The 19,652-nt window shown below is 32.4% G+C and overlaps 1 protein-coding gene across 1 annotated transcript in view; it reads right to left on the bottom strand.

Moving 5' to 3' along the window:
- Window positions 1-208: 208 nt before the first annotated feature.
- spg11 (SPG11 vesicle trafficking associated, spatacsin) overlaps window positions 209-19,652 on the bottom strand; it is an 80,396-nt gene continuing 60,952 nt past the window's right edge. Inside the window, exons 25-37 of the mRNA XM_016230765.1 lie at window positions 18,875-19,075; window positions 17,360-17,467; window positions 16,464-16,632; window positions 12,064-12,278; window positions 10,642-10,791; window positions 8,713-9,250; window positions 7,027-7,172; window positions 6,344-6,548; window positions 5,042-5,179; window positions 3,820-3,953; window positions 3,592-3,744; window positions 2,428-2,579; window positions 209-870 (exon numbers count right to left, since the gene is read on the bottom strand). Of these exons, the coding sequence (XP_016086251.1) occupies window positions 690-870; window positions 2,428-2,579; window positions 3,592-3,744; window positions 3,820-3,953; window positions 5,042-5,179; window positions 6,344-6,548; window positions 7,027-7,172; window positions 8,713-9,250; window positions 10,642-10,791; window positions 12,064-12,278; window positions 16,464-16,632; window positions 17,360-17,467; window positions 18,875-19,075 (2,490 nt within the window). The 3' untranslated portion in view covers window positions 209-689. The remainder of the gene's footprint in view (window positions 871-2,427; window positions 2,580-3,591; window positions 3,745-3,819; window positions 3,954-5,041; window positions 5,180-6,343; window positions 6,549-7,026; window positions 7,173-8,712; window positions 9,251-10,641; window positions 10,792-12,063; window positions 12,279-16,463; window positions 16,633-17,359; window positions 17,468-18,874; window positions 19,076-19,652) is intronic.

Genomic DNA, 19,652 nt, shown 5'->3' with positions numbered 1-19,652 from the left:
TAATTTTTACTAAACTTTTAATAAATTGTTAAATTGTGTAAGTTTCATGATTTCAATTAATTAGACATGCTTTTTTATTACAAAAATGTAATTTAACAATTAAAATAGAGATTATAATGTGGGGAAAAACCCCAGAATTTATTTTCAAAATTGTCTCTAAAAATTTATTTTTTTGTTTCATAAAAAGATTCATAATTAGACATGCTTTTTGATTACTAACATTTAAGTTAACCATTAAAATAGAGCCCAGAAAAAAAAGGAATCTAAACTAATTCAAATGGAACAAATGGAATTTGGAAACAAAATAAAACACAACTTGTGACAAAATAAAACCGATTTCATATGGCCCTATTTAAGTGTCCTGAAGAGCGTCATTAAGTGTCTCCACTATTAATCTCAGCACTAAAAATGCAGAAAAATATAACATGTTGTAAATATACGTCTCATTCTACATCAAAACAGCATTTTAGCGTGTTAATGGGGAAAAAACGTCTGCATCGTGCTGATGCACATCAGGACATAAACACAGACGCCTGGAAACGGTCAAAAATCACTTTTACTGGAGTTAGTTTTGCTCGTTTAGAAAGGTCCACATATTGAAAGGTCATGATTAAACGCTGCATGGTAAGAGCAGAATGTGGTGGCGAGGGCTGGCTCAGGTTTAGCCGTGTTGGGGCTGTTTTTGGGCGTCAGGTGCCCAGCCGGTCCTTCAGGAAGCTGTTGGTCTTGGAGTCCTGCAGCAGCATGTTGGCCACGTCCAGGAACTTGTGCTCGTAAGCTAGTTTATAATGCGTGTAAACGTCCTCGCAGTGAGACAGGAGCTTCTTCAGATTCTGACTGCAGCTCGCCGGCGCATTGTGATGAGACATTCTGACAAAAACAACACGATCAATCAATCCACTCAACAGACACACGTGAAACATGCCTGACAGAAAAATAACACCTTTCTGTAAATGCACACGGGGACCAGAAAACATGTCTAGATATTATATGACAAGGAAGGAATAAGTGTGCAGACACTTATATATACTGTACATATATGTGACCCTGGAGCACAAAACCAGTCATAAGGGTAAATTTTTCAAAATTGAGATTTATACATCATCTGAAATAAATAAGCTTTCCATTGATGTATGGTTTGTTAGGATAGGACAATATTTGGCTGAGATACAACTATTAGAAAATCTGGAATCTGAGGGTGCAAAAAATCTAAATATTGAGAAAATCATCTTTAAAGTTGTCCAAATGAAGTTCTTAGCAATGCATATTACTAATCAAAAATTAAGTTTTGATATATTTACGGTAGGAAATTTACAAAATATCTTCAAGGAACATGATCTTTACTTAATATCCTAATGATTTTTGGTATAAAAGAGAAATGTATAATTGTGACCCATACAATGTATTGTTGGCTATTGCTACAAATATCCCCCAGCGACTTAACACTGCTTTTGTGCTCCAGGCTCACATATATATACATATATGTGTAATAAAAACAAATATATTATAAAATAATATTATATTTATATTAGGTGTAAATAGTATTTCAGTTGAAATAATTTTGCTGTGCGTATAATTTTAATTTTCTTCAACTCCAAAATTGACCAATTACAAACAAGTAGCAACAAAAAACTACTATATTAAAATAATATTACATTTATATTATATTATATAACATAAGATTATAGTTCAGTTTAATGGTTTTTTTGTTGTTGTATATTTTATATTTTAATTATAATTCATTTAATTTACAAATATGACTCCAGATTCGGATCAAATACAAGTAGCAGTACATTTACATAATATAAAAACAGTTATTTGTTAGAAAAAAAATTATTAGAAAATATTATGTTTATTATTATTTAAAAAAAATGCCATTTTAATAAAATAAAATAATATTATATTATATAATAATATAAAATATGTTAGGTGGAATTATTTTGTTTTCATTTATTTAATTTACAAATTAAAATTGACACCACTGACCAATTGCAATGAAGCAGTAATAAAAAAAAACATTTATATTAATATAATAATAGAAAAGAACACATGATTAGATTTTTTTTGTGCATTTCATTACTTACTTTTGGTATTTTATTACTTTTTAAAATTTAATTTATAAATATTTGACTCCAAAATAGCACTACGGACCAAATACAAATGAATCAAAATTACTGTATTAATAGAATAATATTATATTTCCATTATATAATAATATGAAACAATAGTTTTAACAATTGAATTTTCTTTTTGTGTTTTTTAAAATTTAATTTATATATATTTGACTCCAAAACTGACCAATTACAATCAAGTGGAAAGCTGGCCAATGATATAATGTTCTTGCTATAACCAAACTAAAGCCATTAGTAGCGTATGAGAATATCCTCACAGAAACATCGTAACACAATCAGAGTGATCGGAGCTCACTTCTTGGAGATGTCTTCGAACAGGCCGGCACTCAGCGCTCGGTGCCGCTTGAACTCCTCCAGATAGCTGAAGTCTGCTCTGAGCACCACCTTCTGATAGAGGAGCTCGGCCCAGTCCGGACTGTAGTCGTACGCTTCGGCCAACACAGACGCCTGCAACCAATCACAGTCCAGCGGCGTTACTGCGCTTTACTCTCCAGATGTCACGCTACACTGCTGCGGAGTGTATTAATGTCGCTCTTAAAGCAACAGTTCACCCAAAAACCCAAAATCCTGTCGTCATTTACTCTCCGTCAGCGTGTGGACGAGATTTAAGAGATGCAGCGGAGAGACAGAGAGATCTAACCAATATGAAGAGAAATAAAAAATAAATAAGATTAATATAAATATATATATATATAAATAAATAAATAAATAGATAGATAGACAGAACGACAGATAGACAGACAGAACGACAGATAGACAGACAGACAGATCGATATAGACAGAACGACAGACAGACAGACAGACAGACCGACAGACCGACAGACAGATAGACCGACAGACAGACAGACAGACAGATAGACGGATAGATAGACAGACAGACAGATAGATAGATAGAACGACAGACAGACAGACAATAAATGAGATTTTACAATATATTCACATAGAAAAGTATTCCGAGTTTATATCTCACAATTTTGCCTTTTTTCTTGCAATTTAGAATTTTTCCGCTTGCAATTAAACAATTGACTTTTTCGCAATTCTGAGTTTATATATATATTACATTTTGTCTTATTTCCTCGCAATTTAGATTTTTTCCCCCTTGCAATTCTGAGTTTATACCTTGCAATTGTTACTTTTTTCGCAATTCTCAGTTAATGTCTCATAATTTGACTTTTTAGTTTATATCTCGCAAAATTTTTTTTCTAGCAATTCTACATTTAAAGCTCACAATTTTAAATTTTTCTATCAATTCTGAGTTTAGATATCTCAATTTGGACTTTTTTGCAATTTTAATGGTCTCACAATTCTTTTTCTTCTTCTCACAATTTTGACTTTTTCTCTTGCAATTTAATATAAACTCAGAATTCTGTCAATTTTTTTGACTTTGAAAAAAAGTCTAAATTGTCAAAAAAGTCAAAATTCTGACCTTTTTCCTCGCAATTCTGAGATTATATCTCACAATTTCTGTATTTTGTATGAGATGCATTGACACTCGATCTCTCACCGACTCGACCTTCTTCCTCAGCAGCATCTCGAAGCGATGGTTCTGATGGAGCAGGTCAAAGACGTACGTCATTTCATTGTACCTGCCGATACCTGTGAGGAGACGCACCTGTGGAGAGAGGAACACTAATGATCTTCCAGGCTTTTGACTGATTCAGAGGTTTCCTGGCCTTCATGAACTCACCAGGAGTCCGTAGCCGTCGCCGTGAGCCAGGTGTGTGTGACTCAGGTGTCTGGCTGCCTGCAGGACCCTCACGATTCCCTCCATGTTACAGGTGAGACTGAAGCAGTCATGAGCCAAAATCAAGATCTCCACAGCTGCACACAGACAGACGATTAACAGTCACATTTATATTTATACTTTCACACGGACATTTACTTTGCCTAAGCATTCGCAGTTTAACTTCATATATAATAATGTGAGTAGAATGGTAATAAACTGAAGTACACTAATAACAAAGGGATTCAGAGAAAAATAATTGTGTAAGACTAAATCAAACTAAACTACACTAAAGCAAAAACTACATTAAATTACATGCAGTATTACATTAGATATTATTACATATACGATGATATAAAAACAAACAATAAATAAATAAAAAACAAAAATGGGAGGAGGAAACTAACTATACTACAGCAAAAACAAAATCAATTTACATGAGGGTACATTACTGAATAAAATAAATAATACAATAAATTAAATAAAACTAAATAATAAAATTATATAAAACAATCATCTAAAATAAAAGAATGGGAATAGAAAACTATATCAAATCTACGGTAATATCAAAATCAAATTACATGAAGTAAAAAAAATTTTTTTTTAAATAAAATAATAATTAAGAATAAAAAAATATCTATAAAATATAAAAAAATAAATGGGATACGAACACTATAACAGTAAAACAGTAAAAAACTAAATCAAGTTATGTAAGTACATTACATAATAAAATACAAAAATATTTAAAATAACAAAAATAATTAAAAATCAAATAAAAATCATATTACATGACAGTACATTACAGAATAAAATAAACAATTAAATAAATAAAAAACAAAACAATATAAAACAATACAAAAAATAGTAACTAAACTAAACGAATCAAAAACTGGATTACAAAACTACAACTACAGCAATCAAATTACATGACAGTACAATACAGAATAAAATAAAAAATAAAATAATATAAAAAAAAATAAAATAAAAAACTAATCAAAATGGTAAGAAAAAATGCAATTATTGTTAACTACCGTAAAAAAAAAAAAAATTAAACTGACTGTACATTACACACAAACAAACAAAAAGAATAAAATAAAATCTAAACTAACCACAAATGGGAAGAGAGATCTCTGTCAGTGTCCCTGCAGAGAGCAGAGCATTGTGGGTAAGAGGGACTGATACTCACTGCAGCTGAGTTCTGACCGCGGGACGGTCGGGATGCTGTCCATCAGTTTGGTGCCGACCAGGTTTGGGTCTCCACACAGTTTGGCCAGCTGGAGGAACGTGTCTCTCCCGTCGGCTGGGCCGTACATCAGCCGCTCTCCTGAACACACACACACACACACACACACACACACACACACACATTACTCACACACTCCCAGCAGCCACCGTAGAGGCATTTATATTGTTACAAGACATTTCTATTACAAATCAATGCTGTCTATTCCTTAAAGAATCCTGAAAAACATAATGTCTATCAGTTTCCACAAAAATATTGAGCAGAACAACTGTTTTCAACATTGATAATAATCAGAAATGTTTCTGGAGCAGCAGATCAGCATATTATACTGATTTCTGAAGATCATGTGACACTGAAGACTGGAGGAATGATGCTGAAAATACAGCTGCGCATCACAGAAATACATTACAGTTTAACAGAGATTCACATAGAAAACAGCTATTTGAAATTGCAATAATATTTCATACATTTACTGTTTTTACTGTATTTTTGATTAAATAAATGCAGCCCTGATGAGCAGAAGAGACTTCTTTCAAAATCAATAAATAAAATAAAATCTTACCAAATCCAAACTTTTGAACAGTAATGTATGCATTTGCATGAAAGTATCAAAAAGTTTTAATAATGAAAAATTGCAATGTACTTATTTAAATTTAAAACCACAAAAATATGTTCATAACATAAATAAACATGCACTGAAATAAAATAAAATATAAAAAATAAAATAAAAACAAAACCTTAATAAAAACTATATAGACATTTAAAAAAAACAACAACAAACAAAAACACAACAAAATTACTAAAACTTTAAAATTAAAATAAAACAAACTATAAACATAAAATGAAAACAGAAAATAAAAATAGAATTAAAACAAATTAAAACAAAAGAATAGATAAAAACCTTTGAAAAAAATATTTGTGAAAAATGTAAATGCAAACAGAAATTATAAAATTAAAAAGAAAACAAAATACAAATATAAATTTAAAATGAAAACAGAAAATGTACAAATTAAATTAAAATGAAAACAGAAAATATAAAATGAAAACAAATAAAAAAAAGTCTAATTCAAAATATTAACAAAAATATAACAGTATATCAAATTATACTAAAATAAATACAGCTTATGAAAAAAAAAATCAATCAATCAATCAATCAGAAGCCCTTCTACTCTTTTTAGGGTCATCATATTTATAAAAAGAACTATAACCGCAATAATCCCAGAAGAAATGAAGCTGACTTCTCACCGGTTTCTCCCTCCTGAGCCGAGGCGAGCAAACCCTCCAGCACAGCGGTGGAGACGAGCCGGGCGACGGCGTCGGGCTGCAGGCCCTGCACACTGATGAAGGCCTGAGCGCGCTTATAGCGGTCGACCTGCTGCGAGAGCAGGACCTTCCTCAGAACAGCCTCGGGCTCCTCCGACGAGATCTCAGCGAACGAGCACTGCAGCTCCTGCACACAGGCACCAGCGTCACGCTTCACACACATTCACAGACTCACGCGGTATATGTGACACTGGACCACAGAACCAGTCAATCATCTGAGAGCTGAATAAATAAGCTCTCCATGGATGTATGGTTTGTTAGGATCGGACAATATTTGGCTGAGATACAACTATTTGAAAATCTGGAATCTGAGGGAGCAAAAAAATGTAAATATTGAGAAAATCATCTTTAAAGTTGTTCAAATGAAGTTCTTAGCAATGCATATTACTAATCAAAAATTAAGTTTGAATATATTTACGGTAGGAAATTTACAAAATATCTTCATGGAACATGACCTTTATTTAATATCCTAATGATTTTTGGCATAAAAGAAAAATGTATAATTTTGACCCATACAATGTATTGTTGGCTGTTGCTACAAATATACCCCAGCGACTTAACTCTGCTTTTGTGCTCCAGGGTCACATTTTACAGATGTTACGCACCTTCGAGAGCTCGTAGAGGCTCAGCACTTGTTTGCAGTAACTCTTGCCGTTGCAGCACTGATCCACCAGATGTTTGAGCTGAACCAGAACCTGATCGTCTGGCGACGGCACCACCACGAACGACGACAGGCCGCTCATGCTAGGAGCTTCAAAGAGAAGAGTCTGCCGTTAGCATGTCGCTAAGCTAAAGACTTACTCTCAAAACTGCATCAAATACACAAAATTACTTCTAGAAATGTTTGCTTTGTAATAAGACGGGACAATTTTCTGTAGATTATTTTCGTGGCTGAATAAAACAATGGTTTGCCGTTAGCATGTCGCTAAGCTAACGACGCAATATGCTTAAAAATACATAAAATACACAGAATTACTGGGAGAAATGTTGATTTGTAATAAGACGGGACAATTTTCTGTAGATTATTTTCGTGGCTGAATAAAACAATGGTTTGCCGTTAGCATGTCGCTAAGTTAACGACGCAATATTCTGAACAATTTTCGGCAGTTTTTTTCAGTACTAAATAAAACGTGATTAAAATATTAGTTTGCCATTAGCATGTTGCTAAGCTATTGATTCAATACGCCAATAAACACAAAATAGAGCAAATACACATAATTATTGGGTGAAATGTTTGCTTTGTAATATTATAAAACTATTTTATATATATTAAAATATCACTCATGCCATTAGCATATTGCTAAGCTAATGAGTCAATACGCTTAAAAATACAAGTAAACAGAATTATTGGGTAAAATCTTTTCTTTGTAATAAATATGGAACAATCTTCTGTAGATTGTTAAATAAAATGTGATTAAAATAATAGCCATTTGTAAATAAAAAATACATACAAACACAAATATCAGGCAAAATAGTCAATTTTTAATTAGATTAAACTAGGTATTTAATGACACATTTCATTGTTGAATAGAAAATGTGATTAATAACTGGCCATTAACGTGCTGCTAAGCTAACAACATGCTTTTTAATAAATAAAGCAAAAAAATTGAAATTTTGGACACTAATGAAAAATTTGAGCTAGTATGTGTGTGCGCGCATTTGATTAATGTGCATATATTTTAAGGATATGTTTCAGCGTTAAATAAAATGAAGAAAATTCAGCTTTGCATCACAGGAATAAATTACATCTTAAAATATATTAACCCCGAAAATAACTACTTTAAATTGTAATAATATTTCACAATATTACTGATTTTGTTGTATGTTTCGATCAAATAAATGTAACCCTGATGACCATAAAACACTTCTTTCAAAAATCTAACCGACCCCAACTCTTGTGTTGTGAAAGTGCATGTAATATTAAAGCAATAATCCCCGTGAAGCCGTGGTTTACAGTGAATTTATAACAGCTAAGGGGCGTTGGTTAGGCACGGAGCTTCACGGGGCTTATTCCTTTTATAAAACGGTTATTCCATATACGTAGTAAGGCTTCACAAAATAAAACAGAGCAAATAAAGTGTAATGATATTAATAAACACAGTATTCTTCCACCAAACAATGTAGCTCCTCAGAAACAGTTGTGGTTGTATGTTTGTAGAGTAATTTACAACAGCTTCGAACGCGGCTCAACCAATCAGAATCAAGGACCGGAACTATGCGTTTTAAAATGAAATACTGACTAGCTACCAATATTTTTCAGCAAGATCATGAAAGCAGATGAAATGGCTCACATGATGGCAAACTGCGTCTGGTTTCTCCATCAGGGCTGTGAAGCTCAGGCTGCAGCTCTCCGCTCGCCAGACCGCGACACTTCAGGACCAGCCACACGTCTCTGTGAAACAGACGGAAATACCTGCAGACGCGACTGGCCTCGCTCACGCCGCCCTCGTCCAGCAGCTGCGCCACCAGAGCGGCCAGAGCCTTGCGCTCGTCTGCAGACAGCAGGCAGTCGTTCTCGGCCGCCGGGAGCCCGGCCACACTCAGATGAGCCGGCTCGTCCAGAGCCGCCGTCCTGGAGAAGGAGAACTCCTGGAGGAGGCTCTGGAAGGAGTCGTGGGAGAGGGCCGAGGGCGCGAACAGACTCTGGCGCTCCAGAGCCGTGTGAAGCAGCAGCCAGCGGATGCGACTCTGCCACTGACGCTCCTCCAGCGCGGCGAGACGGCAGACGGGGAGCGGAGGATCACGCAGGGACAGCCAGTGACCCGCCAGACCCAACAGCAGACAGCGCTCCTGCAGATGAACCAGCTCCGAACCCGACCCCAGCGGCTCCTGAGCGGGACAACACGGCATTCAGTAACGCTGAGAAACACCAATGCTGTTTGCAAAATAATAATAATAATAATGATTGTTATTATTACTACTACAATAATTCTTTTAACCCCCCCAAAAAAATCAAACAATAATCATAGTAACATTTTCGCAAAATAACATCTAACACTTAAGAAAACGTTATTATTATTATTAGTATGACTAATTGTTACTAAAATAATTATTACCATAACAAATAACAATAATAATAATATTACCAAAACATCAAACAAAATAATTGCTACTGCTAAGATTGCACTGTAAAAAATAAACATCTAACAATTAAGAAAATAATAATAATAATATTGTTATTACCAAAAAATCTAACAAAAAAATTACCAATGTAAGATTTCAATGTAAAATAAAAAGAATATAATAATAATAATAGTATTAATATAAATAATAATGATAATAAAACAACTACATTTACTACAATTATTGCTATAATAATTAGAATATAATATTTAGTATATTTAGTTATTACTAGAGAAATATCAAACAATTTTTTTCATTGTGAAAGAAAAAAATTGTAATATTTAAGAAACATGAAAAAATAATGATGATAATAATAAAAATTATAATAAGAAATATTTAATATATTTAAACAGAAAACAATAATAATAATAGTATTAATATAAATAATAATGATAATAAAATAACTACATTTACTACAATTATTGCTATAATAATTAGAATATAATATAATATTTAGTATATTTATTACTAGAGAAATATCAAACAATTTTTTTCATCGTGAAATAAAAAAATTCTAATATTTAAGAAACATGAAAAAATGATGATGATAAAAATTATAATAAATATTTAATATATTTAAAAAGAAAACTTATAAATAATAATAATTTTCACTATAAACGTAGTTAACACATTTTTAAAAGTCAATTTCTAATTAAATTAAACTGTTTTTAAAAACATATTTCAGTACTGAATAAAATCTGATTAATAGTTTGAAACGATCGTGAGACAAATGTGAAACGATCATGTTTTTGTTTTGAAAGCCATTTTGCAATATCACAATTTATTGTGCAGCCCTACATAAATACCTAAATTATGACATGATTTTAGTCAGAATAATTTCATATTTCACACAAACACTGGAAGCTTTTTAGTGCCGATGCAACAAAATAATGCAAATGATGCATACGATTGACATTTCATCTGTGTATTTGACTATTGCTGCATTGTCACAGAGAGTTATGGTAAATGTAGAGTGGTTGCACAGCCTCACATCACAGGTGAAGCAAGCATCATGACAAACATGGCCCTGCCCCGTGACTGTTAATAATGCTTTAGCAAGGTTTCGAGGTGAAAGGAGACGGAACAGAAAGCCTGACCTCAGCCTGAGTCAGGAAGAACTGAGAGGCCGCCTCGGGCTGGACGCGATCCGTCTTGAGCTGCTCGTGGCATCTCCTCCAGAAGGCCAGCCGCGTCTCCTGCCTCTCCCACTGACGCTTCTGCTGATGAGCGCACAGATCTCGCAGCAGCTGCCGGGAAGAAGAGGACAGAAGCTCCTCGCTTAGCACTTCTGCAGCAGCTTATGGTGTTCCCTAAAAGCCAACTTGTATTTCTGGAGGTCATTTGTGACCCTGTCTGTGAGAACCCAGCTAAAGTCATTTTTTTGTGATTTACTGTTTTCTACATAAAATCATCCTTCATAAAGATGTAAAGAACATTCTGTGAAAATAGCCTTTATACCTTTAATATTGACTGAGTAAGGCCATGTCAAAGATTGAAATCATAGTGAAATTAATAGTTGAAATAAAAGTGATGCTTATCTCATAATTCGATTTGGAGACTTTAGCCTGGATTTCGCAGAGTCACATTTCATAAATTTAGGGATTCACAATTTCACCACAAACCTGTGATTATATATCAATTTGATGACAAAATAAATAAATACATAAAATGTTATTATATTACTGCTACTACTACTACTACTAAAAAAACAAACAAAATGTTACCATTGTAATATTTCACTGTAAAACAAAAATTATTTAATAATAATAATAATAAAAATGTCTTACTCCTATTCGTCGTCTTATTAAAATAAAACAAAGTAATATTGCCATTGCAATAATTTGCTGTAAAACAAAAATCTAATATTTAAGAAAAAAAATATTATTATTATTCATAATCATTATTATTAAACATCATTTTATTATTGTAATATTTCACGGTGAAATAAAATGTAATACTTAAGAAAATCAAACAATAACATTATTGTTGCAATACTTCAAAGTGAAAAAAAGAAAATGGGAAAATAATAAGAAATAATGATTCTTCTTCTCATTATTACAAATAAAATAAAATCAAAGTAATGCAATTAAATAAAAAAATTAATTATGCAAAGAAAAAAAAATCATTGTAACATTTCACTATAAAAAAATGTAATATAATATCTAAGAAAAACAATAGGAAGAATAATTTTATAGTACAACTGTAAAATTACCATATCTAAATTATTTATGTCTCAATTAATTTCAAACGTGAAACCATTGAGCTTTTATTTGGGCATCAAACATATATTTAATAATTAATAATTGTGATATCAGCCCTACAGGGTTCCAGCACAGATTTATGGGAAAAGTAGTTTGGCTGCACAATCCTATACTACCTCATATAAGAGCTAAAGGAAGTATTTTATGACAAGATTTATTGCTATTCCTCATCAGGAGTAGATGCAATGTGCATATCATGAATCACTTCATTATTATTTAATTATCCAATTTGATCACAGATTTGCTCTAAAGCGTCACCTCCTTTATGATCAGGCAGTCGATGGGCAGCTCGGCCAGCTGCGCGACGGTCCTGGCCTGCGTGAAGAGGCCGAGGTCCTGCAGCTGCTGCATGATGGTCCTGCACTCGTCCTGCAGGCCGGCGCTGGAGTACTGGTCCAGCAGATGCGCAGACAGCGGCACAGGAGTGTCCGACAGCACCTGACTCAGCTGACTCAGCTTCCTGAAGTCAGGCCCTGCACACACATCACACTAGCGCTCAAAAGCCTGGAACAATCACTGTGCTTTAATGCTTTTGAAACAAGTCTCTTCTGCTCACCGCGGATGCATTTATACAGTAAAAACAGTAATACTGTGAAATTTTAATACAATTGAAATTTTTAAATACATTCTCTTTTCATTTTAATGTTATATTTTCTTTTTCCTTTTTTTTTTTTTTTTACATTTTCGGTTTTCATTTTAATTTTATATTTATACAGAAAAAACAGTAATACTGTGAAATTTTAATACAATTGAAATTTTAAAATACATTCTCTTTTCATTTTAATGTTATATTTTCGTTTTTTTTACATTTTTTTTTATATATATATTTTTTTTATTTTATTTTATATTTTTTCATTTATACAGTAAAAACAGTAATACTGTGAAATTATTACAATTGAATTTTTTTAATACATTCTCTTTTCATTTTAATATATATATATATTTTTTACATTTTCGGTTTTCATTTTAATTTTATATTTATACAGTAAAAACAGAAATGCAAAATTTTATTAAAATACATTCTCTTTTAATTTTAATGTTATATTTTCGGTTTTCATTTTTTTTTTACATTTTCTGTTTTCATTTTAATTTTATATTTTGCATTTATACAGTAAAAACAGTAATAGTGTGAAATTTTATTACAATTGAATTTTTAAAATACATTCTCTTTTCATTTTAATGTTATATTTTCGTTTTTCATTTTTTTTTTATTTTAATTTTATATTTTTTCATTTATACAGTAAAAACAGTAATACTGTGAAATTTTATTACAATTGAATTTTTTTTATACATTCTCTTTTCATTTTAATATATATATATATATATATTTTACATTTTCTGTTTTCATTTTAATTTTATATTTTGCATTTATACAGTAAAAACAGTAATGCGAAATTTTATTAAAATTGAATTTTTTTAAATACATTCTCTTTTAATTTTAATGTTATATTTTTGTTTAAATTATTATTTTTTTTTAAATTTTATATTTTGCATTTATACAGTAAAAACAGTAATAGTGTGAAATTTTATTAAAATTGAATTTTTAAAATACATTCTCTTTTAATTTTAATGTTATATTTTTGTTTAAATTATTATTTTTTTTTTTAAATTTTATATTTTGCATTTATACAGTAAAAACAGTAATGCGAAATTTTATTAAAATTGAATTTTTTTAATACATTCTCTTTTAATTTTAATGTTATATTTTCGTTTTTCATTTTTTTTTTCTTTTTTAATTTTATATTTTTTCATTTATACAGTAAAAACAGTAATACTGTGAAATTTTATTACAATTGAATTTTTTTTAAACATTCTCTTTTCATTTTAATGTTATATTTTCGGTTTTCTTTTTTCTTACATTTTCTGTTTTCATTTTATTTTTATATTTCCTGTTTTCCGTTTCTTTCTTAGGTTTCAGTAACTTTGTTGTATATGGTCCGTGTACTCTTGCGTCCATTCGGTTTTAGGTTTTTAACCCAGAAATGAAATGCGGTTTCTCTTTTAATGTTTCAAACACTGATGAATAGAATAAGCAGACACAAACTCATTTTCATTATTCAAAATTCGTATTTCATTAAAAATCTTAATTATACAAAGCTTGTTTTTTAATGTATATAAATGCTCAATTTAATTTCTACCTTTTTTAGCATCTCTATACAGACGCTAGCGCCCTCTCGCGCTACTGACATGGCTTCGATATTTTTATGATCTTAATTTTTCACGCCTAAAAACATGTAGCCAATGAAATACTCATTTCTTTGCAAATAACTGTATCCTGGGCAAGTTCTACGGGAGGGAACGAAACGAAAGCAAGAGACTTTGGTTAAAGCTAGAAATAGGACACTGGCGAAACATATTTTCCAAACGCTCCTGTGTGTATTTGTGTTTGAACACTATTGGAAGGTTTGCTAAACATTCTGTAACTTAATAGTCTGCATAAAATACAGCATGTGGAGCCATGCCTCGTCTTATTCGTTTTTGTTAATAAACGTTATGTACGCTAGTTTGTCATTATAGCTTACGGTTTTATTGTTGTTGTGCTTTTTGAATTAAGAATAACAATGAATCCATCTTTTGTTTTAGTCTTAAAAAGTGAAAGGTGTATAGATATAAGCAAAACAGACAATTATCTTTTCTTGTAAAACGTGACACCAAGATCGCGAATTCGAAAGCAAACATAAAAGCGTCCAAAAGTCCGGCTTATAACGCAGCAAAAGAGTGCATTTAAATCACAAATAATACTGATGTATAAGGCTAGAGCAAGCACCCTCACTGATTTCAGAAGCACCCTCCGTGATTTTATTCAGGAACCGGGCTTGCCTGTATCTGGAGATTATAACTTTATATATTTCTATATTAGCCTATATATATATATGTACCCCGTATATTAAACCGTGTGTAGTGCTCGAACACAGTGTGTAGCCTACTGTACGTGCATCGAGCGACCATGCTCTCCGATAACATACTCAGATAGCACACAAAATTACAAAATTATCCCAATATATAATTTCACGATGATAGATTTCCCAGGATTATGCAATGTCTATTTTAAAAATCATATTTGTATTAAGTCTCTGCATTGTTCCAAAGACGCCTCTAGTTCTCAACTGAACGTGCGGGAGAAGCATTGCTAAATTTGGCCAAAGAAAATGTTTCTATATTAATTTGTGCATTTTTCAAATGTCTATTAAAAGTGCAAAAACATTGTGCATTAACAAAAATCTGAAAAGAAGTCAATATTTAACTTTTTCGGGCAGCATTTTGGGTGCACGGTTCTACTTTCACTTTTGGTTTTCAGCATAGCATTTAAAAAAACAATAACCGTTCTTTTTTCATTTTTTCCCGTCATGGTTAAAAAAACGAAAAATTAATGGACGCAAAAGTACACGGACTGTATATTTTTGTCCTTTTTATTAGATTTGTTTTCATTTTTTTTTACTTTTAATTTTACTTTTAGATTTTCTGTTTTCATTTTAGGTTTTCATTTTCATTTTATTTTTGTATTTTTTGTTTGCCTTTTAAAGTTGTGTTGTATATTTTTGACATTATATTAAATTTTTCCTTTAAATGTGTCTATATAGTAGGGTTTAACGGTACATGTATTCGTACCAAAAATTTCGTTTTTATATGAATATATTTCAACAACAAATAGAAATTGCACATAATGCAGTTTTTAAACAAACTTCTGAATTATACAATGTTTGCATACAATTTTTCGATAAGTTGAGGGTTGACTATTATAATAAAAAAAAAAAAAAAAGTAATTAAATTTACGTTTAGGCTCTGTTGTTAATTGTAATTTTATAGTAATGTAAAAGGGCTCCCTATAGTTCAGTTTAGAGCAGAAGCCGAGGTAGATTTTTATTCCTAAGAAAATTTTAGCTATAATTTAATTTATTTAAAGAAAGAGCAACTTTTTCAATTAAAGCACCGTTTAATAAAAATAAAAAAATTCTCCCTGCTGTACCGAAATCATACCGAACCGTGACGTCAAAACCGAGGTACGTACCGAACCTACTATAGAGTTTGTATGTTTTATTTATTTTATTTTAATTGTTTTAGTACCTCAGCTTAAACTGAATAAAAATTAGAAAGTTGCCATGGCAAAGTTTTTTATGTTTTATTTCAGTTAATGTTCATTTCAAGTAATTAACATTTTTTATGGTTTTACTTTTAGTTCTACTTCACGACAATAACCCTAATTCATAGAATATAGCACTTTTCCATTATAAAAAAACATTTTATATTTTCATACTACTACATCAACTATTGTTCAAAAGTTTGGGGTTGGTAAGAAGTTTTTATTGATGATAATCAGAAATGTTTCTTGAGCAGCAGATCAGCATATTATACTGATTTCTGAAGATCATGTGACACTGAAGACTGGAGGAATGATGCTGAAAATACAGCTGCACATCACAGAAATACATTATATTTTAACATATATTCACCAAAAAAAAGTCATTTTAAATGGTAATAATATGTCACTATTTTTACTGTATTTTTGATCAAATAAACACAGCCTTGGTGAACAGAAGAGACTGGTTTCAAAAACATTTAAAAATCCTAATTATTCCAAACTTTTTTCCCCCAGTGCTAAATGTGGACTCTTGTAAACGTGGTTTAGAGCAAAAATCGATGCCGAATCGGAGTCTGACCGTTGGATTTGAGCAGTCGCTCCATGTCCACCAGCAGCTGAAGCAGGCGGCGCAGCTCGTACTGAGTCCTGCTCTGCTTGAGGAGCGTCAGCAGCAGAGCCGAAGCCTGAGACTCGACCCACTGGACCGGCAGCACGTCTGAACTTAACACCACACTGCTGCTCCGCAACTACACACACACACACACACACACACACACACACAGACACACAGACACACACAGACACACACACGGACACACAGACACACACACACAGACACACAGACACAGAGACACAGACACAGAGACACAGACACAGAGACACAGACACAGAGACACAGAGACAGAGACACAGACACAGAGACACAGACACAGAGACACAGACACAGAGACACAGACACAGACACGCACACAGACGTGCACAGACACACACAGAGACACAGACACACACACAGACACGCGCACACAGACACGCGCACACAGACACGCGCACACAGACACGCGCACACAGACACGCGCACACAGACACGCGCACACAGACACGCGCACACAGACACGCGCACACAGACACGCGCACACAGACACGCGCACACAGACACGCGCACACAGACACGCGCACACAGACACGCGCACACAGACACGCGCACACAGACACGCGCACACAGACACGCGCACACAGACACGCGCACACAGACACGCGCACACAGACACACACACACACACACACAGACACACGCACACACACACACACACACAGAGACAGACACACACACGGACACACAGACACACGCGCACACAGACACGCGCACACAGACACGCGCACACAGACACACACACAGACACAGACACAACAAGGGTCAACAGAATACCAGCAGATGTAGAAGAGAGAAGCTTGAGTGAGAGCTGAGAGAGTTACATTGAGCAAACACTTCTGGAAGTCCAGCAGTTTGTCTTTGGCTCGCTGATAGTCTTTGTAGTCCGAGCAGAATTCATACATGTGCAGCATGTAAATCAGCGGAGACTCCTGCAAGAAATACAGAGACGTGAAATAATATTTTACACACTTCTGTTTTTTTTAAAGAAATGAATACTTTTATTCAGCAAGGATGCATTAACTTTATCAAAAGTGACAGTAAAGACATTTATAATGTTACAAAAGATTTCTATTTCAAATAAATGCTGTTCTTTTGAACTTTGTTCATCAAAGAATCCAGAAAAATAAAATGTATCATTGTTTTCACAAAAATATTCAGCAGCAAAACTGTTTTCAGTCTATGAGGAAAGACATTACACCACAATAAACATGAAACAACATCAGTGTTATTATTGTTAATTAAACTAAAATTATTAAAATCATTTTCATTCATTGAAAAAAGCTGAAATATCAATATATATATGAATATTAGAAATCATTAAACTTACATGAAAATTGAAAATGAAACTGAAATAAAATAGTTTGCTGAAGTACTAAAATTAATAAAAGTTAAATAAAAATATTTAGAAAAATATGTTTAATGAACTTTTAATAAAAGTTCAAAATATCAATAAATATTAATAATACTTAAATAACACTGAACAACATATTTATGAAAAAAAGTAACATGAACACCTGCAAAGTCAGTCATCTTAAAAACTTAAATGAAAATGTAATTAAAAAAAGTACGCTGAAGTATTAAACTTCCTACAACTAAAGCCAAAAAATAAAATAAATATAATATAAAATGTATAAATATAAATTAAAGCCAAATAGAATTTTTTTAAATAAAAATTACAAAAACACATTACATTACTAAAATGAAATATATAAATTATATATTATATATAATACTAAAATAACACTGAACTACATATTTATGTAAAAAAGTAACATGGACAATAAAAGAAAAAAAGAAGAAAAAAAAGAAAAGTCAATTACCTTAAAAATTGAACTGAAATAAAATTGTTTAAGTTGATGTACTAAAACTTCTAATACAAAAAAAAAATTATAAAACTAAAATAAAGCTAAATAGAACATATTACAAAAAGTACTCATAAAGCACACAGAATTACTAAAATGTAAACTAAATTAAAATAAACTCTAATTAAAAATAAATAAATACTATAATATTATATAAATAATGCTAAAACAACACTGAACAATATATTTTGTGAAAAGTAACATGGATACCTGCAAAAAATAATATAATCATATTTTTTTATTAAATAAAATCTAAAATATATAATGTAGAATATATTTTACATAATAAAATATAATATAATAATATTTTGTCGCTAATAAAGTGTGTGGACGATGGAAAAATATCATGCACGCTAAAATTGTTGTGCATGCCAAAGAAACTCAAGTTATGTCTTTAAACTGATCCGAGATCTGCTCTGCATTTCAGTAGATTTCAGATCAGAGACGTTCTCGTCCAATCAGAGAGCCTCTTACCCTCTGAAACAGCTGGAATCCCCGAATCAGAGGCCTGATCTTGCTCCTGCACAGCAGCGTCTTCCACAAGACGGAGAGATCGTGGAGGTTCCACACGTGATGGGCGGGGCTCTCCTGGATGTGGGCGGTGGCTTCCTGAGTGACATCATCCCCGACAGATGCCAGGATCCACACGCAGAGACACTGCAGCAGCTCGGCGGCCTGTCAATCAAACCACACACACACACACACTTGCATTTGTGGTTTATGGGGACTCTCCATAGGTGTAATGGTTTTTATACTGTACAAACTATATTTTCTATCACCCTACACCAACCCTACCCCTAAACCTACCCCTTACAGGAAACTACTGGCAATTTTTGAATTTCATAAAACACTGTTTTGTATGTTTTCTAAGCCTTTTGTTTTATGGGGACACAGGAAGTGTCCTCATAAACCATGTTTACGTTGTAGTACCCATGTCATTATACACATTTGTGTCCTCAAACCACACACAGACACTCACTCACTCACACACAGACACACTCACACTCACTCTCTCACTCACAGACACTCACTCACTCACACACAGTTAATCTTAAAAAAGGAAGCATATGCATAAACCCAAATAAGAAATAAACAGCTATTGAATAAGCATGTGTACTATTCTGTGTCCTAAACTCCTGAAACACTGGTGTCTCTCATTTTAGAGCAGTCACCGCAATTTATGAAATAAATAAATAAAATCTGTATGTGTGTGAGAGAGAGAGAGAGAGAGAGAGAGAGAGAGAGAGAGAGA

Source organism: Sinocyclocheilus grahami, unplaced genomic scaffold, assembly GCF_001515645.1.
Source record: "Sinocyclocheilus grahami isolate Dianchi unplaced genomic scaffold, SAMN03320097.WGS_v1.1 scaffold377.1, whole genome shotgun sequence".
NCBI lineage: Eukaryota > Metazoa > Chordata > Actinopteri > Cypriniformes > Cyprinidae > Sinocyclocheilus > Sinocyclocheilus grahami.
This window is presented reverse-complemented; position numbering and strand designations above follow the sequence as displayed.